Raw genomic sequence first — 22,956 nt, forward strand, 5'->3', positions numbered from 1 at the left:
TGCCTCACCACTGTCACGGTAAAGAACTTCTTCCTTATATCCAACCTGAACTTCCCCTGTTTAAGTTTGAACCCATTACCCTTTGTCCTATCTTTGCAAACCTCTCTGCAGCACCAGACACACCCTGAGGACCATATTCCCAGGTATTTCCAAGGTCTAGGCTCTCCCAGCACACCTATATTTGCAAGGAAATCTGATTTTCATCACAAGCGCTCCAAAGAAACACAGTGGCGGCTCTTGGTGCAGTGCTGCACACACAAAAGGTTTATTACAAGGGAGATTCCAGTTCTTTCTGCTAGGAAAGACTCATTGGAAGTCACCGTGGCCTCTGATAGCAGCAGAAACCCTGGCTATGCCAAACTGAGATTTAGAAACTTGGTTGCAAAGGGAACATTCAATCAGCTCTGTATTTTATTCGGACTCACAGAGGACAAGCACCATTAGGGAAAAGCAGGGATGAGAGAGAAAATTAGGGAAGGAAACAGGAAAAAAGTGAGCATTTTGCTTTGTTGTTCGGTTTCTTTTTATTACATGTTTTCCACCCGCTAACTGTGTTTTCACAGCTCTCTCCATAATCCTGACAATTCTCAAGGCAAGCAGGGACAGCACTGGAACGCTGCAATAACCCAGGGAGATTATTTCATCGCTGAGAATTATCAGGTTGTCAGCTGGGAGCTACAAGAGTCATCAGGAGAAAGCAGAAGCAGAAAGTGGTGTCCATGCCCTCTGAAAACGGCCATTAAGCAGAGGCTTTGTTTAGTAATTGCTCTTAGAAATGAAGCCCTTTTTCGGGTTAGTTTGGGGTGGGGTTTTCTTATTTCCTGATTTGTTTTAGAGAGCAGCTGATGGCTGTGGGAAATCAGAGGAAAATATGGCATATGCTGCCTGTCTTTTCCTTCCCTCTCTTTGCTCAGTGGGAAAAGCTGTCACTTGAAACCATCTCTTTGTTTTTGGTCTAAGGCTCCATCTCAGCTACAAAGGCTCAGACTCAGTTACAGGAGAGGAGAGATGGGGGAAGGACCTTAAGAGCATTACCTGGCCCAGTCCCTGCTCCACAGCAGGATCATCGCTCCCTAAATCACAGATAAAAAAGAAGCAAAGAAAATTTAGGAAGCATTGAAGGCAGAGCTCAAATCAGCTTAAAGCTGATTACTGGGTTTAACTGGGTTTGGAAGATCAGAGGCCCGTCCACGTTGCAGCTTTCAGCCGTCTTATGTCTTAATGTCAAAGGAACAAGTAATTTGCAGAAAAGTTTTAAGGGAGATAAGATACTTGACAGAAAATAACTGGAAATGGGGAGATTGGGAGAAGGTGATTTACAAGTGCAGGTTGAGCGCTTTCCGCTACAAGAAAATGGGCTGAAACACGTCAAATGGGTATTTTTCCTATGAACATTTACAACATTATTACAAAAGAGTGCTTTGATTTCAAAGCAGGGTGGTTTGACTCCAACAAACCAAACTAAAACAAGCACTATACTGATCACATGAGGTGCTGTTGGTCAACCAGAACACTCCCATTCCCTTCCTTTCCAGTAAATAGGGTGTTAGCCAAAAAAATATGGTTTTAACTATAAGCTGACCTTCCAAATCATACAATCATGGAATGATTAGGTTGGAAAGGGCCTTAAAGCTCATCTAGTTTAAGCCCCTGCCATGGGCAAGGACACCTTCCACTAGACTGATGCACCAACTCTGGCCCCTCAGAGCATCCATACTCTTGATCCAGCAGAGAGGAGATCAGAGGAGACCACACAGCAGCAAATATCAGGGCTCTGAGTTCATTGTTGATTTCTTTCCCTTTTAAAAGCAAATGGCTATGTAAATGAGATGCTAACCATGCCTCTTGGCCACGTTCCAGCCTGATGGCCAAGTCCTATCTGCACTCTCAAGCTGCCCTTCTGCTGAATGCAGGTTGTCAGCTGCAGGTTGACCCACGATTGTAGAGGAGGGCTTTGATGTCAGAGAAAGCGCGAGAGGCTCTTGATCTCAGAGCCTCATCTTCTCCTGGTTGCTGCCTTTGCTTTGCTTCCCGAGGAGCTATTTACACTGCCAGCAGAGTGTGTGACCCATTCCCTGGCCCTGCAATCCCTATCTTCCTGGGGGAAGTCTCTCCAAGACAAAAAGTGGGGGCATCTCTCACAGCTATTGGGATCCTAAACGGCAGGAACAAAACAGGAGAACAAAGGAGGCACCGCAAACAGTGAGCAGGCGATAACGTTAACCCTGCTTTCAAATATCACAGGCAGGAGCCTTATGAAGTCATAAACATGTCATAAAAGTGTAAGGAAAAAAAGGAGGGGAAAAAAAGAAGAGAGAACCACTTTAGAAGTCTTTATGTTTCCTTAATGGATTTTGCACCTGTGGCTCCTGGTTTTCAGTGTTTCTCTGTAATGTTGCCTTGTTCTTTCAAAAAAAGGCTGGGACTCTATTATGTTTGTGACTTCCAAGGGAAATCACGCCACCAGCATTCCTTTTCAGAGAAGCCCCACCACCCATGGATGGTGAGAAGGACCAAAAATCCCAATTTACAACCCAGAAAACAGTGGGAAGCACCTCCACAACGACACTGCCAAGGTCACACGGGGCATCTGTGGCACAGTGGCACCCTGAAGCTCCTTCCATTGCCAAAGCCTGAGCTGATGACTGGATTTTCAAAGCTCTCTGAAGACTGAAATCTGTTTGCATGAGTTCCTGTCTGAATGATTTCAGCTTGCAGCCTCCTGTGTAAAAAGCAGCCTGTCTGCAGACAACTTGCTGCAAGAAGACAAGAGGCAACCGGGAACAGCAGATAGTTAAATTTTCATTACCCAGGAGAAGTGAGTATTGTAGTAAGAAGCAAGGGACTTAAAGAGGGAACAATGACTCATTAGAAATGGAGACACCGTGGCTCCTTTTATGTAAGTGGAGTTTTGAATTTCCATTGTGTTCTGAAAAGAATTAGTCCTTTTAGTCGAGGAAAGGATATGAAGCTCCTTGTAAAAATATTACTGTTCAGGAATGAAAGGCGCAGTGATTACGAGTGGTGGGACGTTTTCCTTGGCCCTTGATAGAGAGAGCTAATCCTTCCCCCGGCTCAGAGCTGGCACAATGTGCAATAGAAGGGTGATCAAGGGGGCTGCTGTGTGATAACTGAAGCCTACACACCATCCTAGAAGCGCTCCCCTCCAGACCAAGCAGACATTACTGAGTGCCCCATGTAAAATTATGGCTGAGTTAAATCCAGCTCAGGGTTGGTTTCTCATTATGTGATGCCTGGAGATAGAGTCATCTCTTGTCCATGGATGGGACTGGGAAGGGAGGGTGGGGATGGCTGCATGCCCACGCCTTCCCCACAGATGAGGGCTTGTCTCTGCACCACTCCATGTGGCTTCAACTATCAATCCTGTGACAAATGGGCTGGTTCTCAGTGCTCAAAGGGGTCTTGTCTTCTCCAAACCAAGGACAATGAGCTCCCTGCATAAGGCCCATTGCGCTTAAAAACCCATGCCCACATTGATTTTTAGATGATGAGGAAAAGCGAGCAGACAAAAGCTTTACATTATTTACAACACTCCCTGGAATTGTCAGTCATTGGGGAAGCACGGAGCAAACAGGGAAGAGCATGCGGGCAGCACAGCCGCTCGCTACCTGCTTCCCAGTTGCCTCCGCAGTAAGAAATGCCACCCAGACCATCCCTGAAGTTGCGTGCGCATGGAACAGAAAGGAAAGGGACATCCAAGTGTCCCCAGGAGCATAGACAAAGATGAGGGCAAGCTTTTCCTGCACCTCAGGAGAAGAAAAAGACCTCTGGCTTCCCAGATAGGAGCAGATGAATCACACCAGCAATGCTGCCTGCAGTGGGAGACATGGAGCAGCATCCCCGAGGGAAGGTCACTTGTTGCTGATACATCATGTACTTCCTTTCAGCTTCATGGAAGAAAAAGGAAAGGTAGTTTGAGTTCAGCCCTTGCATAAGCTTTCTGTTATTTTATTTTGTTTCCTTGGGGGGAAAAAAATAAAGTCCATTTGAACAAAAATGTCAGTTTGGCCTTTTTTAGTTTGACTACGTAAATCCAGCTCATGTGGCTTCTGTGTGCTCAATGCTTCTGAATTATTCCATTTGAAATGGAAAAGCACAACACCCTTCAGTCAAGGAATGAAGCAGCTGTATGCAAAGGCAAGTGGCAGCCTGGTTCTCACTGACCAGCTTGCACTGAGTGCATCCCCTCTCCTAGCGTGAAGCAGGGAGCTCAGCTCCTTCCTTGCAAATGTTGGGGAAAATGGGACCTACCTTCCCCTTGAAGCATCCCAACAACCAAAGCCTGGCAGTCCCCATCAATTTATTTGGCACTGGGTGCCCAGAGAAGCTGTGGCTGCCCCAGCCCTGGCAGTGTTCAAGGCCAGGTTGGACACAGGGGCTTGGAGCAACCTGCTCTAGTGGAAGGTGTCCCTGCCCATGGCAGGGGGTTGGAGCTGGATGAGCTTTAAGGTCCCTTCCAACACAAACCATTCAAAGATTCTATGAACCAGCTAGCTACGCAGCTATGGAGGGGAAGAAGTGGGCTGCATTTCTATGAAACCAGAGCCAAAATGATCCTGGGTGCAGGGACCACCCCAGGAAAAGCAGTGCCAACAGTCAGAGCTGAATTGAAGGTATCTGCTCTTCAGCTTGGCCTCTGGGCCACGCACCAGCTCCGAGCAAGCCTCACACTGCAACAATGGCTGACATTTTCCTAATGCTGCTTAGAGAAGAAACATCAGCATCCCACTGTGTCCACTAAGCAGCTTCAAATGGGAGACAAGGAAATTTTGAATAAGATATTAGACCTTTTAGAAATCTTTTTGTCTATTAGTCACACAGGCGAGAGATCTGAACCCTCAAGTGTTCCACTCGCTTTGATACCCATATGAAATCCCAGCACTGATTTCAAAGTCACTGTGAGTAGTTTGATCAGCCATGCAGAAAGGGCTTAAATGTCATCGTCTGCTCGGTTATTAGCTACCAATTGGGGAAGGTGTAAGAGTATACTTACTGTGGGATATTTATTAGCAACCTCCTCCCTGAACCAGCTTCGAGAATTACCTCTGGTGAGATTAAATACCTGTTAGCTGCACCAATAGAAAACCAACTAATGCACTGCACCAAGGAATCAAAACTAATCTGTCCCCAAAAAGCAGTGTTCAAGAGACCTTACAGACTGGATTGCACTGAATATTCCACTTCAATGGATGGCTCCTGGCTGAACTGCTTTAACACCCTCATGTGTACCTGCTGCCCAGAGAAAGACAAGCTTGCAGCATTATCGTCTATTAGGCAAGCTGACAGAGGCAGGAAAACAATGAGAGGAGCTCTGGGACACAGAGGACGATTCCTGGTTGGAGATAGAAGCAGCAAGCTGAATGAGGTGGTGTTCAGCACATGAGGGTTTGCTCTTGCAGCAGGGAGGTAGATGAGGCTTTGTAGAGGAGAACAGGAGGAAAACTCATTGTGTTACTAAAGCTAATGACTGGCAGAGGAGGTGTGTGTGCTTCCCTGCACCTTAGGCAAGGGCTGTGGCCTCATCCTAAAGCCTGGGTTGCTGCAGGTACCTCAAGATTGTGACCAAGGTGAGCTACAGGCTCCAAGCCTCCTGCTGAGGCTGCTTGGGATACAGGGGTGATGCCTGCTCTTCCTAGAAACAAGGGCAACAGCACCACAAGCTATTTGGAACCTATGGGCATGGCACCGATCAGCATCCCTTGCTTGACATGTGCGATGCTTCGCTCTTGTGAGCGGAGGGGAATAGATTTCCTCACATCAATCCTCCTGGAGCCTCCAGCTCCCCCTGAAAATTGCCAGTGACTCTAAGAAACACTTTGTCATCAGCACTGCCAAGGAACCTGTCGCAGGATAATGAATTACCATTTGCTCTCTGTCAAGGTGTAGCTGTCCCGACACAGCTCTACCATGGCCAGGCTGATGGGCTGAAGAGGAGGGGATGCTCCAGTGACTCCAGCCATGGCACCTACAAATGCTTTTCCAATGGGAACTATCTGTAGCTGGCAGAAGGTGCTCAGAAAGAGGTCGGTGGGTCTTCAGCTCTAGGAGCCTTGCACAGACACTCCTGGGATGTAAATCTACCCACTGTAACTCCCAATGGAGGTAAGGGAAGAGTTCCTCCTGAAATAACAGCTGATGTTCAAGTTATTGAGCAGTCTCCTGGATAAAATCCTAAAGGATTTTAACCCTTGTGACCTTCCACAGCCCTGGATTACATTCCATCTGGATGCATCCCCTTACCCCACCCTTTGTTCCCAGATTGGGGCAGCTCTATAAATCTCAGCTCATCTTTGAGTTAGAGGGCACGCAGGACACTCATCCACAGGAAAACAAGGATGAATAATGCATTTCACAAAAGATTTAGAGATTTCAAAGTCTGGCTCTGCTCCCAGAGCAACTGGAAGTTGTGCAGTCCACAGGGTGGAAAATCAGACCAAAGAGCTCACCTTGGGTCGCACAGTGTTTCACTTCCATCCTTAACTTTCAGACTATGCTATCGCTTGCTTTGAGGCACAGAGAGAGATCATAGAATCACAGACTGGTTTGGGTTGGAAGGGACCTTAAACCTCATCCAGTTCCAACCCCCTTGTCCCTACAAAACCCCTCTCCAGGTTTCTTGCTGGCCCCTTTAGGCACTGAAGCTGCTCTAAGGCCTCCCTGAAGCCTTCTTTTCTCGAGGCTGAAAGAAAATGAAGGCTCATTTCAGAACAGAAATGCAGATATTTAATCCTAAACCTACTGAAAGGCTCTGCTGCTTCTCAAAATAACCGCATGTATCGAGGTAGAGAAACACAAGAACAAATCTTACTCTTACCCCCAAACATTGAGAGGCCACTGTCTGCATGAAACACTGACCACATTTCTTCTAGGGTATGTGGTATTACGAATCCATGATTGGAACTAGACGATCTTTAAGGTCCCTTCTAACCCAAACCATTCTATGATGCACCAAGGCTGAAGACTCGCTCCAGCTCCCTATTTAGCTGAGCTAAGAAGCAGGGTGAGATTGCTTCAGGTTGTGTCGCATGAATTACCAGGTCTGAAGATGAAGGGGAATGAGAATGAGCAGGTTTCTGCTGTAATTGTTGTTTGTTTGGATTTTTCCAAGCGGAAATGATTGTAAATATGTGCACTTCCTTTTTTACATGCAAGATTCATATTTCGAGTTAAAACAAATTATTCTGAAGAACAGCCTAAAGTCAAGCATGTGCAATGCACAAGAAAAAGGTGGCGGGGGCAAGACAGGAGGAGGTAAGAGATGCTAAAATGAACAGACAGGGAGCAGATCATTGGCTGAGCAGGAGATGTTTCACACTCATGCCCATCCTCGCTACCCGAGGAAGGTGCTCAAAAGCTATCTACACATGAAGGCCTAATAACAGCTGAATCCCCTGGAAAACATTGCTGTACTGCATCCACAGACCCAGAGAAATGCCTAGAAGATGCATCTATCCATTGCTCAACCATCACAAAGGAGGCCAGTGACCTGCACCATTGCCTACAACAACTGGCTCCTGTTTTCGACTTGCTTTTATCCCACGAAGCCAACAGCCATGAAAAATGAGAGGAAACATGGTGAGGCGCTGGCACAGGGTGCCCAGAGAAGCTGTGGCTGCCCCATCCCTGGCAGTGTTCAAGGCCAGGTTGGACACAGGGGCTTGGAGCAACCTGCTCTAGTGGAAGGAGTCTCTGCCCATGGCAGGGGGTTGGAACTGGATGAGCTTTAAGGTCCCTTCCAACACAAACCACTCTGTGATTCTATGAAACATGAGTCCAGTCAATATTTATAGCCCTGCAACTGCTTTATCAGCCCACATGCACCCTTGGTAGAAGCCCCAGGCTAATGGACTCAGCGGTATCTTTGCTGTATTGCTGGAGGAGGAGGGACATGTCAGAAGGGGACTCAGATGTATTTAAACACCGGACTCTGCTCTTTGTTCTGCTACTATCTCCTTCTCACTGCAGAGTCAACGGCTTGCTTGTGCAAAACCCCAGTCCAGGAGAAGATTAGCACGCTCCAGCCTGCTGAGTTAATGAGCAGGTAATGAGAGATGCTCATCAATAAACCCAGCTGCTCCTGAGCCCCCTCCTGGGTTGAGCCTCTACGCCTGCAGCACATCGGAAGCTTTCCATCCCGTGACAAGCTCCATGTGGCTCACTTAGGAGATGATGTGCTCTCACTCCAAAGCAGACAAACCCCTGGCCCTACACAGTGAGCCAAAGTTTTGAGAGAATTTACACGCACACAAACCCCCTTTGCATTCAGGTTTTGAGGGAGATGCTTTTCCATCTGGTTTCCTGGTAGGGGTTTCCTCAACCAGGGTTAAGAGCCGGTAGCATAAAGCTGGGAGTCAAAAATTAAAGGAATTAAGTTATTATAGTGTTACACTCTCTTACAGTGGAAATCTCACTCCAAGGATTCCCCCCTCTTGAAATCTGATGAGTCCACAGCTGGGGATAGAAATCCACAGGTGAAAAAATTATATATATATATATATATATATATATATATATACACGTATATATAAGGCCTCTTTTAGCAGCTTCAAGCACAACCAACCTCAACTATAGGACCCTGCTTAGGCTAAAATGCTGAGGAATGGGGACAGGAAAGTCCCCAAAGTAGTAACAGCCACACATTTAGGGCCACCTCCATTTCTGGCTTAAAGAAAAGCTTCCTTCCCACCCCAAGGCAGGAACATAACCTGTTTAAGGCTTTAGAGAGAGAGACACATAACCATCATCATAATTTTTAAGCAGCAATGTGCAACACAGCGCCTTACAGACTCCTATAAATTACTCGGCACCCGGCTGCCAGCTCAGCCTAAGCTCGATATTGCCTGCAGTAATTATTTGGATCAAATGCAGTTTATCTGCTTCATATTTGTGTTTCTGTGCTCTCTGGTAACTTATAAATGTCATTGCAGTGTTTATTTGTTATAATGAAACTTAATGATGTTTGAAACCAATGGTTGTGGTTGTGGGCTGCAGGTTTGAAGTAATCTCTTCATCTCAGGAGCAGGAGGCCCAAAGATAACATTAAATTACCCTATAGGAAAGGAAGATGTATGCAGACAAATATTCAGGCCTCTGTATTATTCATTGGAGAGATGACTAGCAATGAGCTACAGCGCCTAAGGCTGCGGACTCAAAGCATTGTCACCCAGCGAAGGCAAATGTTCTTGTCCAAGGGGAACTAGTTGTCAAGCCATAAGCCCCAGTGCATCTCAATCTGTTTTATTAAACCTTCTAAGGCTTGCTGGGATGGCTCGGTGCAGGATACCCGTATGAGATAGCTGGCAGGGAAGAAATGAGGTGGGGCTGCTGTAGAACAAAGCAAAGCCCAGTAGGAGATAGAGAAACCAGCTTTGTGAGGCTTCAGAGGGGATGGGGAGTACAGGGTGGCAGCAGCGGTACCTGTCTTGGCCAGATGCCTGATGCTGAAGGCCCATCTCCTTCCACGCAAGACCCAGCATAAACTTTTCTTGCCTTTGCTTCAGGCACTGCTCCTTGTCTTCCCTTCCTCTGAATAATTTCCTCCCTTGGTTTCTATTGCTGTGTGTATTTATAGACTCTGGTCGTGTCTCCCCTTGAGCCTCCTCCAGACTATATAAATTTACCTCCTCCAGTCTCTCCTCTTACAACCTGCTCTCTAATCCCTGGGCCATTCCCACCACTGCAGTTAGTATTCTCCCTGGCTTTGCTCCACGCTCCCGGGGCAGCAGGGACCCACAGCACGCTCCGGTGCCAGTCACATCGCAGCCCACATGGAGCTGCACAATTACTGATGCCTTATTACCTCGGGATCTGCTGAAGCAAAACGCCCATGGCAACAGCCAGGAACATCTTCCCTAAGCTCCCTCCTTGCTGGCAGGAGTGAGGAGTTACTCAGGACAGCCAGCACCAGAAGGAGCTTTAAGCCCTGCAGCACAACCAGGCTTCGGCGCCTTGTGGTTTTGAGCTGCTTCCCTTACCATGGGCATGGTATGGCTGGGCTGATGCTCCCTCTAACGCTCAGCACACACTGCTGTATTTCTCACGAGTAAACAAATAGCATCACTAGCCCCATCCCCACTAGGGCAGGGGGACTCTGAGGTCTGCAGGAAACTGAAGCCCAGTTGGTAGTTCAGGGAAGTTTGGCTTTTTGGTTTCATCTGCTTCTCTAGCACAAGGTTAGACAGGTTTGGAAGCACCCGGTGTTGCAGGCATCTGTCCTCAGCAGCAGAGCTTCTGCCCTTTGGTCTGAACCTAAGCAAAGGGTGAGATACTGCATTGCCAGAAACCTCTCTGCCTCCCAAGGCTGTTGTGCCAACCCATTCCCAATCCTTAAACAACCATGGGTGTGCTGATGATTGGCGTTTCAATCACTTCATGTGATTCTAGGGAAAGACCATAGAATCACAGACTGGTTTGGATTGGAAGGGCCCTTAAAGCTCATCTACTTCCTGGGGACCTGCAGCACAGGCAAGTAATTCCTAGAGAGGTCAAACACTACAAGCAACCCCTTGTCAGTGCATTATTCACTGACTGACAGGAAAGGGAAAAACAAAAAGGCCTGGGTAACTTGTTTAACCTCATCTGACCACCTGCATTAAAACCAGAAGCTATTATTGGCAGACACATTACCTGATGACAACTGACAAGAGAAATGAATTTTCATTACTTGCAATCACTACAACCAGCCCTAGAGAAGCTCCTGTGAGGATGTCACCATGAGACCCCGTCTCCGAGCAGACAGGCCCTTCCTTTCCATCCAGGAGCACTGCATATGAACGCACCTACACACAGCTTCTTGCAACACTCAGAGCTTCAAGTCTCCATCTACAAACCGACTGGCTCTAACCTTGCTTAAACCCTTTGTGACATGGATTAATGAGAGGGAGAGGACTATGCAAGGCCACCTGCAACGACCTTGCCTGCAAACCCTTGAGAAGGGAGTTAATGCTGGAGTAATGCCTTGGCTGAGCGAGGAGGGGCCGGGCCGCCGCCGTCTCCCAAGCAGCTATTGAAACAAACAAGTTGACAAATGAGGCTGCCTCTTAATGAAGCCGAAGCCAAAGTCAATACTCGGCCCTTCTATCAGGGCACAGATCAAAGATGGTCTCAAGGGCAGACGACCTTGGTGGGGGTGGGACGGCTGTCACTCGGAGGAGGGAAGGGATGGAACCGAAATGAAAAGGAGCAGCCTTGGAAGTGGAGGGAGACAAGGGTGACTCTCAGAAGAAGAAAGGAGAAGGATTTAGCAGAGGAGATGGGGGGAAGCCTTTCTTCCAGGCCTGTTGTGCTTTTTCAGCAAGTAAATTTGGGTATTCAGATCCTGGTTCTTTCCATCCTCCGCTGTCACTGCTGCCTGTCTAGAGCTACATCCTTCTGACAAACCCATATTTCAGGTATTTTCTCTGCAGAGGCTTTCCTTCTCCTCCCATTGCAGCTAACAAAAGATTGAAGTGTGGAAGGATCAAGTATTTGTGTTTTCAAGTATTTGGGGCTGTTAATATTTCACCTTCAATTTCAGCGCACTCGGGGGGATTTTCTGCTGCAGCAAAGACAAGGACAGGGAGGGAAATAGGGACAGGAAGGGAGAGAAAGAGCAGAAAAGGCCAGGAACTGCATAGTATATAAAGACTTATCTTCCACATGAACAAATCAGCTCCCCCACTATAAACAAATGTTTGTAGATGGGACAGTTCTCACCAGAAGCCCAGCCTTACGGCACTCAAGTGCCTCAAGTAATATCCACTGCACCCTCTAAAAGTCCCAAACAAGCAACCTCACAGCAGGGAACGGAAGAGACAGGAGCTCTACTGGGGACATTGCAAACTAGGATTCGCCTGGGACAGCCCACACTAGTCCCAACCCTTGCTGCTGTTCTATACCCCAGCTTCGGCTGGCTTAGGATATGGGTTCTCAGGGCAGGGATTGCTTCACTCCCCATTCGTACTGCATCATGGACTTCACCCTCAAAGACTTGTGCTGCCATGCCAGCCAACACCCTCATAGCTCCTGGCCATGCCGTCTCCATAGGCACCTCTTCTCCTTGAAAGCTCCTCAATTGAACCCTGGTCGGAGCTGATGGCAACAAGGACCTGCCATACTTATCTCCAGGTCAACTTAAATATTTCATTTAGCTTCTAAAGAAGTCAATTCCTTTCTCTCTTTCTTCCTTCCTTTATTTTACATCTCGAAATGCATACCATCTCTCATGAATATTGATGAGGATCATTAGTCACTGAACATTTCGCTTCTCTTTCTCCCTGTCTATATAAAAGGTTCTTCTTTGCAAAAGGGGAGAAAAAAATCCATCTCAAGTTATATCTCTGGATTAGCCCAATCCAAATGCATTAATACATTTATAGATTGAGTAAATACTTATGGGAGTAAATACTGGGCATAAAAGGGTATATACAGGCCCCGAGATTGCTGCTGCACTGGAAGCAATTGTTCAGGTTGCTGGTTTAAGTTCACTGCTTTGTGAAGGATCACATTAGCAGCCCTGAGCACTAAATAACTGTCGTGTTGGCTGCCTGGCCAAGGGGAATTGCAATCACACTCCCCACCCAAGCTCCCTACCTATCCTTCAGCTTTTTCACCATGCCTGTTCTTTCTGTCTTCATCAACCTTACCCTGAAGGCTGCTAATGGACTTCAGTTTTATCTAGTGAATACAGATGGTAGGGTTTGGCCAGGTACAGCAAACAACTCGGGGAGAAAAAGAACAGGACTTGCAACATTCAGCTTGATACTTGACAACAATATTTCATTATTTCCTTATGATAAGAATGGATTTTGAGAAGGGCTTAAGAAATGCCATCCCAAACAGAGCATGATACTGCAAAACACCCAGTAAAGTATATTTCAGTCAAATCCAAAGACCCACTTCACTGAGAAACAGGAGTAAGTTCATTTTGTTGGCCTGAAACAGACAATTTCTTCCTATTTGTCATTATAGCTGTGAATTACAGCTGTCTTGCACTGCTCCTGTAAGAAAGGAGCTTCATCATACAGGTTGGGACTGCAGAGCAGATATGACATTGTTTGACCTAATGATACCCAGGGAAACCAGCAGGGAACGGAGCTTCAGAACTCTTTCAGCCTTTTCATATCATACCAAAGCCACAGACTCTCTTGTGAAGATGAAACCCTTCTGGTGTCACAGGCACAACATCAGCTCCCACCTCACAGCCTCACTTTAGCTGGAAATCCTCTAACGACAGCAAGTTTCTGCTCACAACTGCACAGTTGACTTGCTTTTGCTGGCTTGAGAGCTATTTTAATGGCAAGCTTGGCTGTTTATCAATACAGAGCGTGTGCCTCAGCATGGGACTTCAAGATGCAGTGGTTTTAATTGATATTCTAAGCGATGGTAACTTAGTATTGCTTCATTGCTTCAGCCTGTAAGGCTCCGACCTGGCTCTGCCTGCGGAAAGCAGGCACATGTGTTTGCCTCCAGGGGAAAGGGGTTGGAGATCCAGACCTGGAAGGAACAAACCCTGTGTTTCCTTGCAGCAGACCTCATAATGGCAGAAAAGATGCTCTTCCTTTCTCCAGCTTTCAATGGGGATATAGTCTCACACTCCTGCCCCCTTCCCAAATCAAAGTCTGGATCGCTTTGTTGGAAGCAATGGCTTCCAGTTACTTTCACAAGCTGAAGGCTCCCTCACAATCATGCTATCAGTTTATGCTGGGAGGATTTATGGCATCATCAGAACTTGACTTGATGGCACAGCCAGACCTGCATGTCCAGGTTCTGGTCTGGTGGACACCACGTCAACAGCATGACCTGCATTGCTAGTGAAATACTGCCTGCCAGCTACCTCTCTGGCAGGGTCCCACGGGCACAGAGGGAGGAAATTAAACAGCAGACCTTGGGGCTGCAGCAACAGCTCTGCAGAGAGGGGAGAAATACCGATAGAACCACAGGCTCCAACATAAACTGTGAGGGCAGCCTGGAGGCAGCACAGGGATGGGAAAGCCAGAGTCACCCTGTTTGGGGAGAAGCCCTGTGTCTCCTTTAAGCCATGCTCCCCCTACCTCTAACAATAAACCAGCCCCAACCTGATGGAGACAGCAACACCAGGAGGTAGGCACCAGGGTAAGGTGAAGTACCTAAGGTTATCTCTACCTTTTTCAGGTGCATTTTACAGGACGTTTTTTTTCCCCACCAGCTTGCACGTTCCTTCAATGCACATCTCATTTCAAATACAATTCGGGACTCAAAGGGGAGAGCAAGGGCAATGGAATTCAAGTAGCCAAGATATTCTAAATCCCACCCTAGATATTGATCTGTGTTTATTAACCTAAGATTCCCACAGTGTCTTTAGCAGGCCCTCCAGTCCCTGCAAAGGGAGGGAACACAGATTCCACGTGATCCTACATTCTCCCATACAGACCTGCAGGCTGAACAGCACGAGAAACAGCTTCTGAATTATCTCATGCCACTAAGGGAGTGAGGAAGTATTGTACTCATTTACTGAAGACCACGCAGCAATAGCTTTCCACAGGGGACCACTACTCCAATCGATAGATAAAATTATACCCTTAGACCATTAACTGCTGCAACACCACCATTGCCATGAAACTCTCAAGCTTTGCATCAGATTTACAACCAGCAGAGTCACTCTGGCGCACTACAGACAACTGGAGCAATGAGGATGAAACTCTACTCCCTCTCTCCAAAAGGGCAGAGAGCAGCAGGAAGCTGGAGGTGTTTCCTATCCTGCCTGAACACAGGGCACACGGGATCCTTCCTTCAGCAGCATCCTTATGAATGTCCGGGACTCGCCACTGAGGTCTCCAGGGAGACCTTAGAGCAGCTTCCAGCACCCTAGAAGAGCTACAGGAAATCTAGAGAGGGTCTTTTGACAAGGGCATGTAATGACAGGACCAGGGGGAATGGCTTTAGCATGACAGAGGGGAGATTGAGATGAGATCTTAGGCAGATGTTCTTCCCTGTGAGGGTGGTGGGGCACTGATCACAACAGCAAGGTCCTGCATTACCCGCTTTTCCAGCTGACTCAACCCAGACAAAGTTTGCCCTTGAAACTAGACAAAAAGACAGCTTGTATGCTGGTTTTTCCTCAGGTTTCACTTGCATCCCTGCCTTGTTTAGCTAACAGAAACACAAAGCACCACAGAAATATCAATGAGACCTCTGCTGATAACAATGCATCTTTAACAACTTCTGGGGAGCTCACTCCATCCACTTACCTCTTCAGTCCCTAATGCTTTTATCAGACAAAGAACAGCAGCATCAATGCAGCTTAGATGGGAGACGCCTTCCCTAATCAATTGTGATTGTGTCTTCATGGGGAGACTAGTGACAGTGCCTGGGGTAAGGCAAGCTTCCCTCTCACCAAGCTGCCAAGCCCTGAGGAGACACTGCCTTCATCAGCGGTGACAGCAGAGTTAGCAATGCAAAGTCCTCACTGCATCCCGGAGGAGATCAGCTAATAAGGGACCCACCACCACAGTGGATCCCAGCAGATTTTGTGCCAGGGGTGCTGTAGCTTTGAGCAAAGCTTTGGAGAAATCCCATTCCCAGGTTGCGGGCTGATGCAAAGCCTCAGAGGGCAAACTGTAGGAAGATGTTGGGATGCTCAAGATGATGTTCAAGTTGTGTGTGGGCTTTTGAGCTCGATGCTGCTTCAACTAAACCAAGTAACACGTTACAAGTCTGGTCCCAAAGGACAGCCCCTTTCCACTGCTGAGCCAGGGAACCGAGTGAAGTTTGAGCTTCTCAGCAGCACAGAGGGTGTTGGCATCTGCTAGAGGAGAAAGGTCACTTGTTAGAGGGATAAGAGAGGCTGGCTCTGATTTATCCTCAAGGCCAAGGAAGATTCATGCTCAGCCTGTGCTGCTACAGATGTAGACGTGACTTGCAAGGTCCAAATGAAGTATCCTCATAAATCCAAGCAACTCTGAGGCAGCAACTCCTTGCTGGGCCACTACTGGGTGGCATGAACACATCACTGCATCTCAGTGCCGTGCTCTGAGAGGACGAAGCCTTCACTGAACAGTGGCAGGCAGCAGGAAGGGAATTCAAGCAGGGAGGTGTTTGGAACAGAGGCACAGCCAGCTTCTCTCAACAAGCCATTTTCCCCCCAAAACAGCACTGATGCCACCCAACCGAGCTGGTTTCTCTCCAAGCAGTAAAATGGGGTCTTGACTTGGTTTTCACCCACCTCAGCATCACTGCTGCAGCACTCCACTGACCCAAATGCTCCCTTCCCTGCAACGCAGCCTTCATTCGTGCAAGAGCTGCGGCTTCCCTTTGAGAAGCTATTAGGAGGCAGTCGAACAGAGCAGCGTCTCATTGACAAGTCACTTGGCCCTTGAAACGATCGCCAAATAGTGTTTTCCTTTTATTGCTTTCTGCAGTGTAACAGCCTTGATTTCAAGTTACTTGGGCTTATGATAAACTCCGGATCTATAACGCTTCTATTCTCACCCTCTTTGGTCTCTCTCTCGCCTACTTTCTTCTTCATGTTTTTATTAAAAAAGAAAAAGATCCAGGAAAACAGATAGCAGATTAAAAGGGAAACAAATTGAAATGGGTCAAATGTATCTTGCTTAGATGACAGCCACCCCATTAGATACTTTTAAACAGGACAAATAACCCGTTCACAAGCACAAGTGGGCTTTTACATTTATTCTAAATTGCAAACCAAATGATTGCAGCCTCAAATGGAAGCACTGGCTAATTGCACTAATATCTCACTAATTCCAGCACCAAGGAACTGGGAGAAAACTAACGATTTCCACCATTTCACCAATTATTCAATTTAGACCAAGGTACATTATGCAAAGCCTGGGTTGAGCTTCGGCTCCATTTTGTGATCTATGACAAGGACTGGAATTCCAATTATTAATAATGGAGGAGCTGTAGTTATTCGAAGGATGGGAACAAGATAATTATAAGCCATAAAATCAGCTTTCACATGCACGCACAGTTCTCTCCCAGCATGCTGGCAGAGCCAAGATCTGATCTGTAGACTAGAGATACCTGAAGTTGAAGGCAAGAAACTGGTAACGCAGGCCAGAAACAGGCAGCTGCCTACTTCTGCCAGGCAGGCAGGGACTGATGGAACCATCGCCACTAGCTGCAGCCTGTGAGGGCTGCATGGACCACCATGGAGACAGCAGATTGGTGGCTCTCCTTCCATTCAAGCCACCAACCCTGACTTCATTTCCCACCTTGAGGTATGTGGATGAATCTCATCCTTTTGGCATCTCCATCTTCCCCCCATCAAGACACATCAGAGCTGTGCATTAGTCCCAGCACCTTTAAATAAGATCCCAAATCTGAATAGAAGAGTCAAGGTGAGATTTGTTTGCAGCTCAGACTACTAAACTGAAGTCCTCACCCTCCATCCTCCCCAAACTCTAGGTTGGGAGGTCTTATCCTGACCAAGGCTGTTGGTCTTATGCTGACCAACAGCTCCACGTTGCCTTTAGAGAAAACCCTGGATTCGGGCAGCCCTATTTGAGCACATTTCCCCAGCCATTACCCAACAGATATGATTTGCTAAGCAACACCCTCTCCCAATGAAATGCAGAGCAGCGCTGGTTGCTATGTGGAGCTGCAGCTCTGCAGTAATGGCTGCTGGCTTTGCTGTGCTTTGCACAGTGAATGGAGATGCCTCGAAAGCAGAAAACTAGAAACTTGGTTCTGCTTCCAGCCACAATGCAGATCAAGGCACGGATTTTTGCCTTGTGCCTGTGTCTAACTGATGGATATGAGCCAAGCAGGAAAAGCAGGGCTATAAGCCAAGGCAGGACCTGCAGAGGGGGAGTTTGGCCCTCGTTGAGCACCAATCATTAACTGTTAGCTGATCCAGGAGGAGGATGCTGCATTGAGCCCTCAGACACAAGGATGAAGCTCACCCATGCCCTCCAAGCATGGGGTCCATCCCACTGAGATGCCACCTGCCCATTGCACAAGAGGACATGAGAGCCAGCCAAGTGCCTGGAAGGGGAGGAAGAGGATACAGGGAGCTGCCCCACAGGTTGCAGCACCTCCAGGCAGCCAGTGGCTGGTGAGAACAGTTGGTGAAGGTGAAGGCTGACACCCCTCAGTGCTTAGTCGTTCCCGTTAGTAGCTTCATGAATGGCAGCCAGAAAGTGCCATAATTGCTGCAAGTGACGCTTGCTAATGATTCCAGTTAGATGTGGCATGAAGTCAGAGGCAGGAGAGGAGAAGAAAAATAGCAGGAGTAGGATTGATGCCTGAATACCTGCCTTGGACCAGTGACGAGGAACAAGGCCAGCTTGGGACCTGTTCCTATGGACAGGCAGGGACCAAGAGCAGGGAAAGATTTTACAGCACACCCCTGGCCTTCCCTTGGAAAGGGAGAACTGAATGTGAAGGGGAAGAGGGAATAGAAAACAAGCCCAAATCTTCAGTTTAGTTGAACATCCTTGTTGTTGGGGGGCTGAGATGACCCACCCCATAGATACCATCTTTCTACTCCAAAATCCCCTCGAGCCAGGGCAACACAAGCCCTGGGAAAAGCAGGTAACTCAGCTCACTGCCAGCCTCAGCATCACCTCTGTTGCACAACACATGCCTTGTGACCTCCAGTCCACAGCCTGTGGCTCCCACTGAACCACTGTGGTCAGGGGAGAGTTGTTCCCGAGGAGGGAGCCAGCCCCTCGTGAGCAAACAGCACACTCTTCCTGATTATGTATCTGCTTCTGAATGTTAACAAACAGTCGGCAGCATCTGATTGAGTGGGTTATTAGCAGAATGAAGACAGATGGTGGAGGATTAACTCTAAAGCGTCTTTATTGCAACGCCGTCATTACAGACAGCTCTACCTCTCCCTCTGTCTACAACTGTCACCAGCTTAATTTCACCCTACAACTCACAGCCGCACACCAAACAGCAATCCCAGCACACAGATGAGGCAGTCGTCAATCACAGCAAAGGGATAAGCGTTAACAGCCGTGCTGCAGCAGCAGCTTTCTGCTTCTCAGACCTCGAATCATACCCAAATCCATCACCTTTCCCAGTGCAGGTTTCACAAGGGGCAATCACACACAGTGCAGCGTGCCCAAATCATTCCTGCCCTGCACATTGCCAGTGGTGCTGACAGCAGCCCTGGAGAGATACCAACACCTCCCCCAGGCTTGGTTTTTTGTGGCACAGGCTGATATATTGATATGTGTTAACTAACACTGGCAGAGGCAGGTTCTCACACTGATTTTTGGCTTCTCACCCTGGAAGATGGCTCAGCCTGCATCTGCAATCAGTTGTGTTAATGGACATCCATCCCTTGCCAGCTGGTAAACAAACAACATAATGCTACCAAAACCCCTTGCTGGGCATGGCCACAGAGCATCTGCAAGCCACAACATTGATTTTACCCTGCTGGGAGAGGCTGCTGCGCTGGTCTGCAAGTGCCCAGCCTGGACCTTCTCCATAGGGACAGCCAGGAGAAGCGCTTTCCCACCACAAAACTATAACTCCACACTGAAAAGGCCTCTTTGCTTCTCTACCTATGAGTGCATTCTGTAGATGTCTCTGTTAAGTGACAGCAAGGTTCTAATGAGCCCTGTAATTACCTATTTCCACTACGATGGAGACCCCACACTTCATAATTAGCCCATTGCCCCACTGCCTACCTCTGCTTTCAGTTCCTTTAGCTACCCTGCAATTATTAATAGGGCTATTCATTAACACCATCATGCAATAAAAAGAGGAAAAGCTCTCACTTGGCTAAAGTATAAAAGGGAAGCTGTCTCTCTCTTCCTTATCCCTTCAAGGTAACTGGTCCAAATAGTCCGACTCAGGTGCTTTGGGCAGGAAATGCCCTCACTGCACCTCTGTAGATGACCAGACATCTGAAACCCCACTGAAATACGCGGAAATCCTGGGAGGTTGGAGGCCTGTAATTGACATCCAGAACGGCCTCCAGCGAAAACACAAGTCCTAGGTGGTCTTTGTATCCATGGAAATCCCCTGACTTTGGTTTTGGCAGATTGTACCTTTAAACATAACGGTCCTGCAGCCGGTGGGGGCCAGAAGCTCGCTGGCTGCACAGCATCAGGCAGGCACACTTTGTTCCTGTTCCTGCACAAAGGCTTTACTGTTGGCCTTTCATGTTCCTTTGTTCTCGCCACTCAAAGCCACATTCAGCCTGAAAAGGGGGCTTCACTTCCTAGACAAATGCAGGCTTTGAATCCACTGGGGGACAGGAGCTTCTGTGAAGGATCCCAAAGGGTTGCCAGGATGCCAAGGTGGGTCCTGCCAGCTCTCAGACACCCTCTGAGCATTCCTAAGATGCTCTTTCCCATCTCAGCACAGCCACGAGCAGCTTTTCCCAGAGGCTTAAGGGGCAGGAAGGAATCGAAAGGGATATTACTGCACCTTCTCACAGCACTCGGACCAGGCTGCCATCCTCTGTCCCAAGGGGCAGCCCCTTCCCATTAAACACACACTGTAATCAATGCTTAAAAAGCATGTGGTAATTAACAAGCACAAGGTGAAGTCTTGTGAAGTACTTTCCCCATGTTATCAGCTCAGTATCAGGGCTCCTGAGAGACCCAAGGAACCTTTGATCTTCTAACTGATATTTGAGCCATAAACTTGCCTCCACATGAGTTTTATACCCCATGAAAGCTAATGCACTTTTTACTCTTGTGAAGGCAAACCTTCCTGCAAGAGCAGGCACTCCTGTGGCTAACTCCTGCAATACTCCATCCTGTGTGAGCAATCTCACCCTTCATCCTAATCATTCCCAATCAAAGCCCCCAGAACGGATTAAATCCAGGTTTGGATGAAGTCTGAAGTCCTTGGAGGAACCTCACAGCAGCCAAACTCCCCTTAACACACCCTGAAGACCCTCCCATCCCAAAGGGCTCTGGGATCTGTAATCCTCCTCTCATCCAGCATTAATCCGAGATGGTGCTGCGCTAGGGTTTGCACAAGAAAAAGGAGCCAAGCAATGAAGCCACCAGAAGCAAGGAGGCCAATTCTTCTGAGCATAAATAGTTTTTGTTTAGTTATTATGCTTCATAATTATTTATAATATTTCTATGGATTAATCGATGCTCATAAAATACTTGGTTAATGACTGGAATATAAACCAGGGAAACGAGCAGAGTGCAAGGGTTTGGTGAACAATGGAAAGGTACCTCTGAGAAGTTCAGAGGCACTGAAAACTGACAGGAGGACAATGAGGGTCTACCACCCAACCCCGACTAGAATAAAAAGACTAGATGCTTCAAGTTGTGGAAGAGCTTCCCATGCAACAAATCCTTTCCATAGGAAAGGACAGTGGATTATGGATGTACGGAACTAAAACTCCTGTTCTTCTATTGAAGCTTCAGGCTGGGGGCTTCGCATATCCATGCCTGCTAAGATGTATCAGAGATCAGAAAGGAAGCAGGATTCTCCTTGGTGTGAACAAGAACCTAGCCCATTCCTAATAGCAGTGAATCCACATCCCTTGCAATGAGATGGCTAAAGCAGACAGAAGAATAGAAGGTGAGGGACCTGCTCACCTTCAGTCATCCTGCGGTACTTCTCCTTGTACATGAACCCCAGTACTAGGCAGCATCCTCGTCCTGGGAGCCCCAGTTCTGCAAGAGAAGAGACAGTGATGTTAGAAGACTAGGCTGGGGACCAGAGCAAGCACACAGGGATGCTGCAGGGAGCAAGTCCTGCCAGATGCATTGTTCTGGTAAAAAACTAGTGAGGCGGGCATGTAACTGAAGGCTGTGGTCAGCCTCAGAGCTCAGCTTTACATCCCAAACCAACTGCTACTGCACTGCTCCACTTAGCCATGGACATGTGGACAGGACACTATCCCCTACCTTGCCCCTGTCTCAAGCACTCCTATCTACCAAGCAGAGGGAATGAGCTGCTTCATCCTCCACATCAGCACGTTGCGACCGTAGGGACTCTTTCATCGCTTTGTCCCTTAAGCAGGCAGCAAAGTAAAACGGGAAACGGCCCTCAGAAGGGAAGATAACTCTGGCTTGAGGCATCTTGCTCTTCAGAAGCAAGCAAGTGACCCCACAAGCAGTAAAGCGCCGGAGTCTGAGGAGGCGCATGCCTTTGATGCCTTGATTTCTTAATGGGGCTTTCTGAGTATCAGTAACAAACAGAGATCTGAACAGGGGTTTCTCCAGAAGTAGGCTGCGTGCACGCGTGCTCTCCCCGTGCAAAAAGCTCTAGTTCTTCAAACAAATTCTCCTGTGTTGCAGCGGAGAAAATTAAGGTACCATGTCCCCAGTGCTGCCTACGGACCCGCTGAGCTCCTCGGGGGCTTCTGTGCTCGGCAGAGCCCCGCTGATCAAAGCCCCTTTGATGTTTACTTAATGTGGCCGTGGACTCTTTAGAGCCCTGCTCTGCTGAGGAAGGAGCACTCGGGATCAGTGTGAAGTTGTGCTGCATGAGAGAGGGGAAGGCAGCGAGGCAGGAGAGCTGCAAGCACAAAGACAGCTTCGGAGCTGTCTGCAGCCTTGGCTTCTAGTGCCATGGTGCAAACTTGGGTTTGAATCCCAGCTCTGGACTGGGTCCAGAGGAAGAGGAAAGTTGTTCAATGTGACATGTGGGGAAAACACCCAGATTTATGTGGGTGTATCTCTCCCTAACGCTGCTAGCTGCCATGGCATCCCGGCAGAGCGTTAGCATCCTCATAGTGCAGTATGAGGCAGATCAGAGCCTAAACACAGAAAAAGCAGTCTTGTTTTGAACCCACGACACTCAGGGTACACACTAATTAAAGTACTATTTCTAGCATTAAGTAGGGCTCCACTTGCAAGAGGCCAAGGACTAGCAGTTCCTAGTCCTAAGGCTCCCTCCAGGGAGGACATAAGCATCTAACCAAGATAAATCACACTGAAGCAGATGCTGAGACAAAAGTCTCTTGAGATGTTTAGAATAAGCCAAAATCTAATTTCTCCCCTAAATCCACATTGCTACTTAAGA

At 47.8% G+C, this 22,956-nt stretch overlaps 1 protein-coding gene across 3 annotated transcripts in view; it reads right to left on the reverse strand.

The window, feature by feature from the left end:
- KIRREL3 (kirre like nephrin family adhesion molecule 3) overlaps positions 1-22,956 on the reverse strand; it is a 279,213-nt gene that overhangs the window by 75,678 nt on the left and 180,579 nt on the right. For 2 of the 3 annotated variants that reach the window (XM_030505450.1, XM_030505449.1), the window contains exon 2: positions 21,525-21,602. The exons of the other annotated variant lie outside the window; for it this stretch is intronic. In XM_030505450.1, the coding sequence (XP_030361310.1) occupies positions 21,525-21,602 (78 nt within the window). The remainder of the gene's footprint in view (positions 1-21,524; positions 21,603-22,956) is intronic. 3 annotated transcript variants of the gene reach the window in all.

This window comes from Strigops habroptila, chromosome 17, assembly GCF_004027225.2.
Source record: "Strigops habroptila isolate Jane chromosome 17, bStrHab1.2.pri, whole genome shotgun sequence".
Lineage (NCBI taxonomy): Eukaryota > Metazoa > Chordata > Aves > Psittaciformes > Psittacidae > Strigops > Strigops habroptila.